Source organism: Microcaecilia unicolor, chromosome 2 (genome assembly GCF_901765095.1).
Source record: "Microcaecilia unicolor chromosome 2, aMicUni1.1, whole genome shotgun sequence".
Lineage (NCBI taxonomy): Eukaryota > Metazoa > Chordata > Amphibia > Gymnophiona > Siphonopidae > Microcaecilia > Microcaecilia unicolor.
In genome coordinates this window covers 615,371,145-615,385,093 of record NC_044032.1, presented here as the reverse complement: position 1 = coordinate 615,385,093, position 13,949 = coordinate 615,371,145, and the positions used below count along the sequence as shown (strand labels likewise).

Genomic DNA, 13,949 nt, shown 5'->3' with positions numbered 1-13,949 from the left:
GCGATCGTTTTGGGGGGCGGGGCCAACTGCAGGGGGGCGCCGGAGACCCTAGGCACGGCCCTGAAAACCACCCTGTTTAAAAAGGCATACCCTCCCGATCCAACCTAAATGCCTGACCTCGGCTACACAAGAAAACTAAAGCACGTAATGAACATAACTCTACTCCTCCAAGGCTAACGAGGTTAGGGCTCTTCAGCTTGGAGAAAAGACGGCTGAGGGGAGAGATGATAGAGGTCTATAAAATAATGAGTGCGGTGGAACAGGTAGATGTGAATCACTTGTTTACTCTTTCCAAAAATACTAGGACTAGGGGGCACGCAATGAAGCTACAAAGTACTAATTTAAAATGAATCGGAGAACCTTTCTTCACTCAACGTGTAATTAAGCTCTGGAATTTGTTGACAGAGAATGTAGTAAAAGCAATTAGCTTAACTGGGTTTAAAAAAGGTTTGGATAGCATCCTAAAGGAAAAGTCCATAGACTATTATTAAAATGGACTTGGGGAAAATCCACTGCTTATTTCTAGGAAAAGCAGCATAAAATGTATTGTACTTTTTGGGGATCTTGCCAGGTGCTTGTGATCTGGATTGGCCACTGTTGGAAACAGGATGCTGGGCTTGGTGGACCTTCTGTCTGTCCCAGTATGGCAATACTTATAAAAGTGCACGACCCTGCATTTTTTAGCATTAAATCTTAGTTGCCAATTTCTGGACCAGTCTTCTAGCTTAGCTATATCCCTCTCCAAGCTATGCACACTATCAGGGGTGTCTACCCTATTACAGAGTTTTCTATCATCCACAAAGAGGCAAGTCTTATCCAACAGCCCTTCCACAATATCACCACGTTAAAAACAGCTGGGACAAGGATTGATCTCTGCGGTACAGCACTGGTAATATCTTTTTCCTCTGAGTGAACTCCATTTATCACCATCCTCTGTCTTCTTCCACTTAACCATTTTTTAACCCAGTTAGTGACTTTTCGGTACAGACCAAGGGCACTCAGATTATTTAACAGTTGCCTATGCGGAACCATGTGAAAGGCTTCTTACAACAAGAATGGATTGGAATACGTTTGAATGTATCCTTGAGATCCAGAGTACACATTCAGTCTTGTTCCTTGAGCAAAGGAAAGGAAAGGAAAGGAAGAACGGAGGGAGATATGTCATTCTGAACTTTTCCTTAAGAAGGAAACCATTGAAGTTTCTCAGAGCTAGTATAGTACGTAAGCTGCCTGCTTTTTTTTTTTTTGAGACTAGATGGACACCCAGACAAAATAGCCCCAACAAAATAGCTCTTAAGAAGTACCGTAAAAACTTTAATGAATAACGTAAGCAACTACACAGTTCAACAATCTACCATTAGAATTTATTCATTTCATATTTTACATTTAGTTTAATTCATGCTAATCTACAGAACAAGATACGCTGACATTCTCTAAACAGATTATGAGCCACGCTTTTAGGAAGGTAATATCAGCATTATAAATTGGAAATGCCAGAAGAGCAAAACCGTGAGAGAGCAAGATGGGATAATGGTCTATGCGGGGGGGGGGGGGGGGGGGATGGAGAAGAGACCCATGGCAGCAGGGGGAAGTGAAAAGAGAATAGTGGGACACAGCAGCAGTGGGTAAAACAGTAGGGGGCAGGCCCTACTGTCAGGGGCTTTTTTTTTACAGCTTTCTTTCTGTTAGGGCTATTTTGATGTGGCTATTTTGTCCTGGTACCAGAAACCTCAATTCCTCTCCTATGGTGAAGGCCTAGAGTAGAAGGCAGACGTCCTCTCTAAAAGACTGAGATGCACAAATAGAGGTTGGGTCCATAATAAAAGGCCAATCTGAGGGGATGGCTGACAAATCTGAGATGGTATTTATCTTGGATTGTGGAGAGAACCCATGTTTTCGAAATAATCTCCTGCCAAGCCTGTAAAAAATTAAACTAATCCCTTTCCTCCACAGATAGGGCAAGATGAGTATTCTAAAGAGATCGGAGGTTCTCTGCTGCAATTTGGGTAAGGTCTGAAACATACTTTTTTTTTTTAACATAAGTATTGCCATACTGGGACAGACCAAAGGTCCATCAAGCCCAGCATCCTGTTTCCAACAGTGGCCAACCCAGGTCACAAATACCTGGCAAGATCCCAGAAAAGCTCAATACATTATGCTGCTTATCCCAGAAGTAGTGGAGTTTCCCCAAGTCCATTTTAATAATGGTCTATGGGCTTTTCCTTTAGGAAGCTGTCCAAACCTTTTTTAAACCCTGCTAAGCTAACCTCCTTTACCCCATTCTCTGGCAACGAATTCCAGAGTTTAACAAAGAAAAAAAATGACAAAAATTGTCTTGAAGAAACAGCAATTTTTTTTTTTTGGGGGGGGGGGGTGGGGGTGAGCTTAAAGGAAAGCTTTGCTTGGCTGTTCAGAAAACAAAACTGAGAACCTGAGGAAACCGCTGCATGTGCTCAAAACTTTACATTACATTTTGAATTCTGGGAGCGCAGTTCTGCCCTGGCACTGGACAGAGCTGCCCACTTGTGTGCCTGACTCAGTCTTGCAAAACTGAACTCCACATAAGATACATTTGAAGAAAATGGGTGAAGAATTTGGAGAAAAACACACCTTTATCTACCATTATACAAGGAAGTGGATATATTATGCTTTGAGGTTGTGTGTGGCAGCCAGAATTCTAAGCACTTAGCTCTTGTTCTACAAAGCTTCATCTGAAGTGCTATTTTTCAAACAGACCTAGTCTATCATTTTCCACTGGGATTTGCATGTAACTCTCCAATATCAAGTTTCACCCAAATCCATCTGCTGGCTTCTATGCTAATACTAGGCCACAAACAAAGGAACAGGTGGACCTAACCTGCCCAGAAGGCGGTTTTTCTCCCCTTTCATAAGGAAGGCCTACAAAAAGAGAGTAGTGTACCTATTTTTTTTTAAATCTTACACCAGCTGCTCACAAAGAGAAAAGTTAGTAAGTAATGAAAATGACTCATCCTGTTTGAGTCAACACACCTTTTTATTACCTGAGGAAATATGAACAGCCTTACTGCATTGGCATAACCTGATGTCTCCTAGCCCTACCTATCAGACGCTTGATTTGAAAGCTGAATTTTTTTCCCTTGTTTGTCTAGGAACACAATGGCCTTACCACCTAGAGTCCGATTCACTGTGCTTTCCTCCGACTGACACAGAAAGGCAGGACAACCTACCTCCCCCTGGATCACAGCTTTCTTACTTTTTAACCATTTTCTTAATGAATGACATTCCCAATCTCTTTGGCCTGCATGTTTGCCTTGACTACAATATAAGCTCTATATTACCAGGGACTGTCTATTATATATATATTTATTTATCTGCTACATTTGTACCCCACATTTTCCCACCTATTTGCAGGCTCACTGTGGCTTACATTATATTGCAAAAGATATAGTTATGAACAGAGTAAGAGGTTTGTTCTAAATTAACATATTACTATGTAAGAATTAAGGAAGATATGTCTGTGGAATAATTTACATAACATATAATGAAAAAGAAAAAAAAATATGATAATATGGCTAATACAATCAGTTTAGAGGGATTAGTAGGTGGTTGGTTTAGGTACAGAATAATCAAGTTCTAAGGAGGATTCTTATTGTACGTTTTTTCAAACAAGTGTGTTTTCAGTCATTTCCTGAAATTTGTTAAGTTACGTGTTATTTTTATAGTGTTTGGTAGTTTGTTCCATGCTTTTCTACGGTTTGTATCGCACTACATACATCTAGCAGAACTACAGAAATAACAGAGTAGTAAACCAGGCCCGTAGGCCATTATTAACCAGTGTTTCAGGCTGCCAAGGAAAATGTTAGCAATCCATGGAAGGGAAAGGCAGCCCTGGCTCCAGGGGCGTATCTGAGGTTCGGCGGTAGGGGGGGCAGGGGCTAGAGTGAGGGGGCACATTATAGCCCCCACCTACTGCCGTCAGCACCCCCCTACCGCCGTCAACCCCCCCCACCGCCGTTAACCCTCCCTCGCCTACCGCCATCACCTACCCCGAGGTCCGCTTCCTCCGGCTTTTTAAAATATTGCTTCAGCTGGCGGGGGACCCCAACCCCCCGCCAGCCCAGCCGCGATCTTTAACTTTTTCATCCTCGTCGTGCAGCGCGCTGTGAAAGCTGCATGCATCTTTAGATCCAGTTGGATGGAGTCTGACATCGCAGCACGTTGTAACGTCAACGAGGATGAAAAAGTTAAAGATCGCGGCTGGGCTGGCGGGGGGTTGGGGTCCCCCGCCAGCTGAAGCAATATTTTAAAAAGCTGGAGGAAGCGGACCTCGGGGTAGGTGACGGCGGTAGGCGAGGGAGGGAGGGTTAACAGCAGTAGGGGGGTCCGGGGCAAAATCTGCGGGGGCCCAGGCCCCTGTGGCCCCACGCAGATACGCCCCTGCCTGGCTCTAAGCAGCATCCACTGTATTTAAGCTGAGGGTAGGCAAACCTTTTGGTCTGTGAGAACCAGGGGGGGGGGGGGACGCTGACAAGCATTACTGCTTCATCATTTCTAGCCACACACTGCCTGCCCTTACCACGGATCCTCAACTAAAAATGACCAGGGGCTATAGTTTTTTTCTCCACTGACCTAAACCATCCCAGACAGATATCTATTTGTGTGAATGAGCTCAGCTAGTGTAAAAGCAATACAGAGGGCGGAGTTATGGGGTTCCTACATAATGCATTTATTACTTCCAGGTCAAGTTGAAATGATTTTGGCATTTCATTCTACTGCCTTATGCCTTGATCTCTGAATGTGTGCTACTGAAAATAGATATGGACAAGGAAGGAAACACCATCTTCCATGTTCATTGTTCCCAAATACCTATAAATTATCTTTCAACTATCCTGACAACACAAGTAAAACACATGGTTGATGTATAATCATGTTTCAACACTTACTGTGTCAACAAAATGCTTTCACACTTAAAAGTTTAATACTCTGTACACTGAATTTTTATCCACCAATCCCAACATATATGAAACTCAATAATAGCACCGCCTTGAGTGAATTCCTTCAAAAAGGCGGTAAATAAATCAGAATAAATAAATTAAATAGCCGCGTTAATCTAAAGCTTTTATCAATTATCTTCTAATATTTTTATGTAGACCATCTATCATGTTCCAGTGACTATGAGGAATATGGACTGAAATTTGCACCAGTAATGTATGAATATTTAGTAAATGGTACTGGTTATGTTGTTTGTAGGGATGAGTGATTGTAAGAATGTGGAGTGATGTTGGTATGTGTTAAACGTTTTAACGATAGAGGCAGCAATGTGTTAAACAAAATTTGAGGTAACAGCACTGCATTTAATAAAAAGAGTGAATATAGATGTCATAGCAGTTGTTATAGAATTTGTAAGATTTCTAATATTTTTATGTAGACTATCGAAGGTGGTATATTTCACACGAGAAATACATCTCTTTCTCAAAATCGACATAGGTGCTACGTAGTTTAAAGGGTTGTTGTTTATGCAAATAATTCCAACTCTCAATTATGCCATATCTTCTTTATTAAATACTAGGAATAAATGCCCGTTTCTGAGGGCAATGAAACGGGCGCTAGCAAGGGGCCCCTTCCCTCCGAGCTACTTGCCTTGTTCGGTGTTCGCGTCGCTGTGTGTGGGTAGGGTTTTTTTTGTTTGTTTGTTTGCTGCGCCTCCGTGGCCGTGCCTGTGGCGTTTCGGTTTCGGGTCTCGAGTGTTATAGCTCCGCCCTCGACGTCATGACGTTTTGACGCGAGGGCGGTGCAGACACTCCAGGGCACACCGGATATCTCGGGCGCCTCAACTTCCGTGGAGGCTTCAGAACGTTGGGGTTGCCTTTTATATAGAGAGATTGAAAAGCACAGAACACTTATCTTAAAAATATCAGGGAACAGCTGCTAAAAAAACCAAAAAACAAACTTAACCCGCTTTTTACAAAGCCGCGTTAGCAGCTGCTGATGTGGTAATGCCGACACAGCCCATTATCGTACGGCTTTGTAAAAAAAAAAAAAAGGGGGGGTGGTTTAGATTTTGAACCCACTAAGAAAAGAAAAAGTACCTGCATGTAATAAATATAAAATACTACTACTACTACTTAACATTTCTAGAGCGCTACTAGGGTTACGCAGCGCTGTACAAAATAAACAAAGAAAGACGGTCCCTGCTCAAAGGAGCTTACAATCTAAAGAACGAAATGTCAAGTTGGGGCAGTCTAGATTTCCTGAGTAGAGGTGTAGTGGTTAGGTGCCGAAGGCAACATTGAAGAGGTGGGCTTTAAGCAGAGATTTGAAGATGGGCAGGGAGGGGGCCTAGCGTATGGGCTCGGGGAGTTTGTTCCACGAGTGGGGTGAGGCGAGACAGAAAGGGCGGAGCCTGGAGTTGGCGGTGGTGGAGAAGGGTACTGAGAGGAGGGATTTGTCTTGAGAGCGGAGGTTACGGGTAGGAACATAAGGGGAGATGAGGGTAGAGAGGTAAGGAGGGGCTGCAGATCGAGTACATTTGTAGGTTAGTAGCAGAAGCTTGAATTGAATGCGGTACCTGATCGGAAGCCAATGAAGTGACTTGAGGAGGGGGGTGATATGAGTGAAAATAGTTTAGGTTGTTTCTATTTAAAGCATTTTGCCTGATCCTCACTTCAAACCAGGGGCGTAGCCAGACTTCGGCGGGAGGGGGGTCCAGAGCCCGAGGTGAGGGGGCACATTTTATCCCCCCCCCTTGCCGCCGACACCACCCGCCCGCCATTGTCAACCCCCCCCCCTCCCTGACGTCCCACTCGACTCCCCTCTCGCCGCCAACCCACCTACCTTTGCTGGCGGGGGACCCCAAACCCCCCCCCCCCCCCGCCAGCCGAGGTCCTCCTCGCAAAAGGCTTCCTATTCCTTTTGTTTCTGACGTCCTGCATGTACAACGTTCAGGACGTCAGAAACAGAAGGAATAGGAAGCCTTTTGCGAGGAGGACCTCGGCTGGCAGGGGGGTTGGGGTCCCCCGCCAGCAAAGGTGGGCGGATTGGTGGCGGGAGGGGGGGTTGAACGGGACGTCGGCAGGGGGGGTCCAGGGCCCAATCCACAGGGGCCCGGGCCCCCCAGGCCCCATGTAGCTATGCCACTGCTTCAAACCAGTTCAGTGGGAGATACTGTGAACAGACATATGGAGGCCCTCTGTTCAATTCCTGGGCTAAGCCTCTGCTCCCCAGCTTTGTTAGGGAGGCAGAACTTGTCTTAGATGAGTCACAGAGGGAGAAATGTGACTAAGATCAGGGCCAGACCTACCACTGAGCAACTGAGTTTCTACACATCCGTCCACATTTCTCACAGGCTGCCCTGACTGGAACGAATTAAGGATTTTTTTTTTAATGGGTAAAAATATGTGGTAATTACAAATGAAGGATCATAGCACCATAGCTCATTAGAGACCAGTTTCAACTAAGCATATGTTAAACCCAGATTTTGCCATGGTTAGCAAATGGGCCCCTTAATGTGTAGAACAAAGTTATGTCATATGTTTGATTCCCATTACTCATTAAGCAATCCACTGCAGTGAGCCGAAGGCCAGAGAATAGTCCCCATTCAAGAGATAATGCAGGAATACTCTAGAATAGGGGTTCTCCACTGTCCTCAAGATACACCTAGCCAGTCAGGTTTTCAAGACATCCACAATGAATATGCAAGAGCTAAATTTCTATGTACTACCTCCGTTTAATGCAAATGTGTCTCATGCATATTCATTGTGGGTATCCTAAAAACCTGACTGGAAGAGTGTGTCCCGAGGACTGAGATGCGAACCCTGCTCTGGAGCTAATTACATGGGCTAATATTTATTCCAAGAAAAAGGCAATAGGACCTACTCATATGAGAACACAAAATAATCCACTAATGCTCACTTGCCAAATTCATGTCCATTAGTGGAAGAGTAGCTGAATGGTTAGTGCAGCAGCCTGAGAACCAGGGGAAGTGGGTTCGATTTCCACTGCAGCTCCTTGCGATTCTGAGCAAGTCATTTAACCTTTCATTGCCCTGGGCACAAAATAAGTACTACCACAAAAAGGTGGTATATCAAGTCCCATCCCTTTTCATCAGCAAAAAGAATTTTAAAACGTGAAACCAGGAGTTGCAAATTTTTATTTTTTTAAACCACAGTTATTAACCATGAGCTTCAGGTGGATTTCAGAACTGGCTTTAAGTTCCTCAAAATTATTTGGTTACACAGAGAACGGATTTAACTGAACCAGATTTGTAGATCAGACAGCAGATTCCTGTCAAGATACGGTCCTCTGAATCTGGCCACAGATTGTTAACATTACAACTTATTTTTACAGCACTGGTTCCTGTACCCAGTATAAGATACATCGAGAGTGGTGGATGCTTGGAATGCTCTCCCACGGGAGGTGGTGGAGAGGAAAACGGTAATGGAATTCAAACATGCGTGGGATATACATAAAGGAATCCTGTTTCGAGGGAATGGATCCTCAGAAGCTTAGCTGAGATTAGGTGGCAGAGCCGGTGGTGGGAGGCAGGGCTGGTGGTTGGGAGGCGAGGATATTGCTGGGCAGACTTATACGGTCTGTCCCAGAGCTGGTGGTTGGGAGGCAGGGATAGTGCTGGGCAGACTTGTACGGTCTGTGCCCTGAAAATGACAGATACAAATCAAGGTAAGGTATACACAAAAAGTAGCACATATGAGTTTATCTTGTTGGGCAGACTGGATGGACCGTGCAGGTCTTTTTCTGCCGTCATCTACTATGTTACTATGTCTGTTCTAGTATGGCTAAGAATCTGGTGTAGACAAATCCATAGGCCCTATAAGTCTGCATCAGATTCTTAGCTTGAAAGAGCCTTCAGGAATTTACTTTTTAAAAAGGTTAAAATCAACAAGGCTCTCCCATTACAAACAATGCCAGCTTCGGTGTCACGGGATGTCAAAATCAACACATGTAAACAGAGAATGCAGGGAGAGCTTTTGGCCAGCATGGTAATGAATTCACTGTAGGCCAACTGAATTCCTCACACGAAATCATAATGAAACTGGTGGGAGGGCCACATTAACATGGAGGTTCACCATCAGTTGAAGTCCTGATCAGGTTGGTGGAGACTTAAAGCGGTGTTCTAGGTAAAAAGAATTGGTGGATTCGGCCCATTTCTCCTGGCTGTGGCAGAGACATTTTTAAAGCCAACTTCTGTTAAATTACTGCCAGCCTGCAAATTCTGCTACACACCTGATCACCAGGCTGAAGTGAGGTGAGGGGGTGGGGGTTGAGACCAGATTTAGTGGAAAACCAGAAAAGATATAGGGTAAATGAAAGAAACCTTCATTTACAAATACTTTAAAAGTTAAATCCAGCAAAGAATAAAACATTAGTACTAAACATGAGTAAAGACGAGTCTGATCTTTGTTCAACTTGGATTAAGGGGGGGGGGGGGCATTCAGAAAGTTACCAAAATAAGGGAAATGGGACTTGATATACCACCTTTCTGAGGTTTCTGCAACTACATTCAAAGCAGTTTACATATATTCAGGTACTTATTTTGTACCTGGGGAAATGGAGGGTTAAGTGACTTGCCCAGAGTCACAAGGAGCTGCAGCGGGAATCAAACTCAGTTCCCCAGGATCAAAGTCCACTGCACTAACCACTAGGCTGCTCCTCCATTCTGCCCCTAGATTTTACCACTTGCACCTCTCAGAACACCAAAGCTGAAAACACCAAGGACGGCAACATAAACCCAGAGAAAGGAAGCTTTGAGAGGGGGTGGGTGGGGGGGGGCATGAGAGGGGCGTTTCCTTACCTGTCGCCGGGGTTCGGCTGCACCTCCTGCCTCTGCGGAGCTCTCGCAGCTCCTCCTCGTCCTCCTCCAGCCAGGCTTCAGCCATCAGCGGCTCATTGGGAGACACAGGCGGGGCTGGGGGGGGGGGGGGGGCTCAGCCACACATCCACACAACAGCTGGGATATATGGGGGTGGGGCCGCTGCTCTCCGCGCATCCACAAGTCAGCACATCTGCACAGCAGCTGGAAAGGGAGGGAGACGCTGCTCTCTTGTCACCCTAAGGAATCAGCACATCTGCACCACAGCTGTAGAAACAGAAGAAGGGGGGCGGACTGCTTTCCACCCCCGCAGAAATCAGCACATCTGCACTGGAGGAGGGGGAGGGGACTGGATTGCTTTCCGAGCTGCCGCGCGCTCGCTCGCTCTGGCTTTCCCCGGACCGATTTCGATTTAGTTATTTTGCATTTCTTTCCCCCAACCAGCGCCAGAGCCTGTGAACGAACTTGTCAGGGGCCGAGCAGCGGCGGCGTTTCGTTCTCTCTGCACTTACTTAAATATTCCGGTGTCAACAGGAAACTGGGCCGAACTAAAACAAAAGGAAGAGGAGGAAGGGAGGAGGTACCTGCGGCGGGAGGTAGAAAGGGGCTGGATCGGTCGGGTGTCCACTCGCTCCTGTTTTAACAGCATTCCCGGGGGGACGGGTAAGTGCAGTGGATCCCGGGGGGGGGGGGCAAGTGCAGTGGATCTGGAGAATACCTTGGAAACGAAGCCGCTGCTAGTCACTTGCGCCTTTTCTCAGAGGGCCATTTTTTCAAAGATAATTGTTTTTTTAATGGTTGGTTTATTCACATATATATATTAGAAAATCCACACGACGGGTTTTTGTGTACGTACAGCATACCGATACAATAACTTTAGGAGTTTCAAGTTTGTCATTTTTGCAGAAAAATTTTTTTTTTCCTGGCTTCAGACTCATTTCCAGGGCTCCCAAGGGGTCCTGATTTTTGTACACTCCCCCAGCCCAGGGTCGAAAAAATTTTCCCCACCCAAACGAGCCCAAAACCCACACAAAGTTAAACCCCGCCCCTGACGTCATCAACCCCGCCCCCGATGCACCCCTGACGTCATCAACCCCGCCCCCGACGTACCCTCTGATGTCACTAACCCCGCCGCCGACATCACTAACCCTGCCCCTGACATCGTTAACCCAGCCTCTGCAGGGCTTCTATTGGACCAAATTGGACCAATAGAAGCCCCAGAAAACCGCCCAATCACCGCAACGCGGCTTTTTAAAAAACGCCCAATTTCCCGCAGCCGCAAAAATTGCCCGCAATGGGTCGCGGAAAGCCGCCCAATTGGGCGGGAAACCCGCAGACCTGGCAACCTTGCCCCAGCCCTGCCCCACTCTGCCTTGGGTCCGCAATCCCACAGCCATTCCAGAAAATATTTTATTTACACCAGTGATAGCAGGGATGGGTAAGAAGGAGTGTTTCAGTTCACTCTATTACAGCCCTAACTCTATTTTCCCCAGGGGCATAACCGCATGTGGGCCTCAATCATCCCCCCCACACACACACACACACACTTAGCTTAATCCCATTCCAAAATTGTGGCACTGGTTGAATTGTTGGCGGAGATGCCCAAGACACGCTAGCTGAAGAGGTCCACTTGATGAGCAGTACAGCGGTTGGCAGCGTTCTTCAGCCGCTGATGCTGGCCTTCCTGCATAGGCTCAGTTCAGGTGCTTGAAAATGGAAAATATGATGATACCTTTTTATTGGACTGGCCTAATATCTTTTTTCAACTAGTGTTCAGAGGCCAAAACCTCCTGCATCAGGTCAGGACAGTATACTGCTGTTATGGTATCCTCTCCTGACCCGAGGAAGGAGAGGATACCAAGTGTTGGTCTCTGAAGGCTTGTCAAAAATGTATTAAAACAAAAAGGTGTCACCTTATTTTCTATTTTGTTTTTTTTTTATTTGTATATATTAACCTTTATTTACACAGCTACCACATTACTTTATCCTACATTAAAAATAAAATTATTTTCTTTACCTTTGTTGTCTGGCCGTTTACTTTTTCTAATTGTGTTGGTCCTGGTTTGTTTCTGCTTTCCTTCATCTTTTAACTCTCTTGCCAGGGTTTTATAGCCATTTTTTTTTAAGTCCAAGAATTTTATTGGTTTTAGAAAAAGACAATTTATCAATCAATAACATCAACTGTAACATAGAATTCAAACAAGAGAGAGGGGAAAAATTTTAAACAAATTACTTAAAACTAGTAAAAAAAGCCCCGTTTCTGATGCAAATGAAACGGGGGCTAGCAAGGTTTTCTTCAGAGTGTGCATGTGGGAGTGTGTGTCCCTGCCCTCTGCCCTCTCTCCCTCCCCCTCCCCCCTTGGAGTCCAGTCCTTCAGTGTTAAGTTTCCTGCTGTTCTGTGTTTGTGTTACAGAGAGAGTGAGGGCATCTCTCTCCCCTCCCCCTCTGAGTCCTTCACTGTTACAGAGAGAGGGATTTCGTGCTGTGCTGTTTTCCTTCGCTCATGGGGAAACCGGATATCTCTGGCGCTTCACACTTCCGGCTGGAGGCTTCATAGAATGTTGGTCTTGCCTTTTATATATATAGATTATATGAGACCAAGTTTTAGTTTAGTACCATGTCTCATCCGTTTTGTCTGCAACAGAGGTTTCAAATGTATGAATCTGTAAAATTGAATGCCACCAAAAAGTAGGATTCAGATTAGAATTATCTTTCCAATGCATAAGAACCAGTTTTAGCACAGCAACTGCTAAAATGTTAAGCAATTTTTGTTGGGAAACATCCAATTGATCTTGGAACAGCACAGAACCTAACATAATAATTGAAGGAGTAATTGGACCCTGTACAGGAAGAAAGACCACACCTGACACCAAAATTCATAAGTTATTCTACAATCAAAAATCATATGAAGCAAAGTACCAGTGTACGAGCCACAGGACCAACATTTGTTATTATTCGAGAGACCAGCTACCGCCAATTTATGAGGAGTCCAAATCGCCCTATGATGAAAGAAATATAATGACTGTACGTAGCTGGCTGAAGCTATAGGCCTGCTCACTTTAGACCAGAGATAAGAGCACTGATTGGTTGATACCTGAATTTGAAGATCATTTTTCCAAACTGAACATAGGCTTAGTTTGCTGCTTAAACATTTTTGTATAAAAAATTTGTAACATTGTGATACAACATGGCCTTTGTAACAAATTTTAGAGAGGAAATCATGTATAGGAGTGGACTTTACATTTAGGTGACAGAGATCTCTGTTCTGGGTTAAGCAATGTTTAATCTGGAGCCACTTAAAGTATTGGCTGACTGGTAAAGAAAAGACAGAACAGAGATCCTCAAAGGGAACCACTGAACTACCAGAATACACATGAGCAATTGTCCTTATCCCCTTTTTTGCCCAAATCTCCCAAAATATAGGATGCTTATTAATTTTGATTAAAGGATTGCCCCCATAAGGTGAAATGAAGGGAACAAGAGCTTGAAAATTCCATATAATTATCAAGTTCATGTAAGCAAGAGAAAGAGGAAAGAATGATGTTATTATTTTTCAATCGTTCTGGAATAGATAAAGGCAAGAGATGGGGTCTTAAAGAAGAGCCGCACGCCAGTTGCTCCATTACTAACCACACAGGTTGATAATGTAGAGGTTTTATCAACCAGTATGACGCCTGACCTAAAATGAATGCTTTGTGGTAAACCAAAAAATCAGGAAAGATATTATCTATTTGATTTTAAAAAGCTTTCAGAAAAAAAGATAGGAAGCATACTAAGGATGAAGTTGACTTTGGGCATTAGCATCATTTTAATAGACTCCAATTGACCCCACCAAGAAAGATATAATGGTTTCCATTAAAGAGATAGAGATTTAACCAACTTCAGGATATAATTCTTATTCAATTCCAATGTACCTTACAAAGAGGGACATACATTAATACCTAATGATCGAATATGCTGTGAAGACCATAACAGACCATGCAGCAAAACCAGATCAGAAGTAGCATGAACATTAAGTGGAAGAACCTCCGTCTTAAATTTATTAATCTTATAACCAGAAATATTAGAGTAGATAGAAGTAAGTTGAAACAAAGCTGTTAAGGAGGAGGCTGGATTTGTCAAGAACAACATTATATCATC

At 44.4% G+C, this 13,949-nt stretch overlaps 1 protein-coding gene across 2 annotated transcripts in view; it reads right to left on the bottom strand.

The window, feature by feature from the left end:
• Positions 1–10,355, bottom strand: part of SH3D19 (SH3 domain containing 19) — a 250,244-nt gene extending 239,889 nt beyond the window's left edge. For both annotated transcript variants that reach the window (XM_030191649.1, XM_030191650.1), the window contains exon 1: positions 9,791–10,355. In XM_030191649.1, the coding sequence (XP_030047509.1) occupies positions 9,791–9,875 (85 nt within the window). In that variant the 5' untranslated portion in view covers positions 9,876–10,355. The remainder of the gene's footprint in view (positions 1–9,790) is intronic.
• Positions 10,356–13,949: the final 3,594 nt, after the last annotated feature.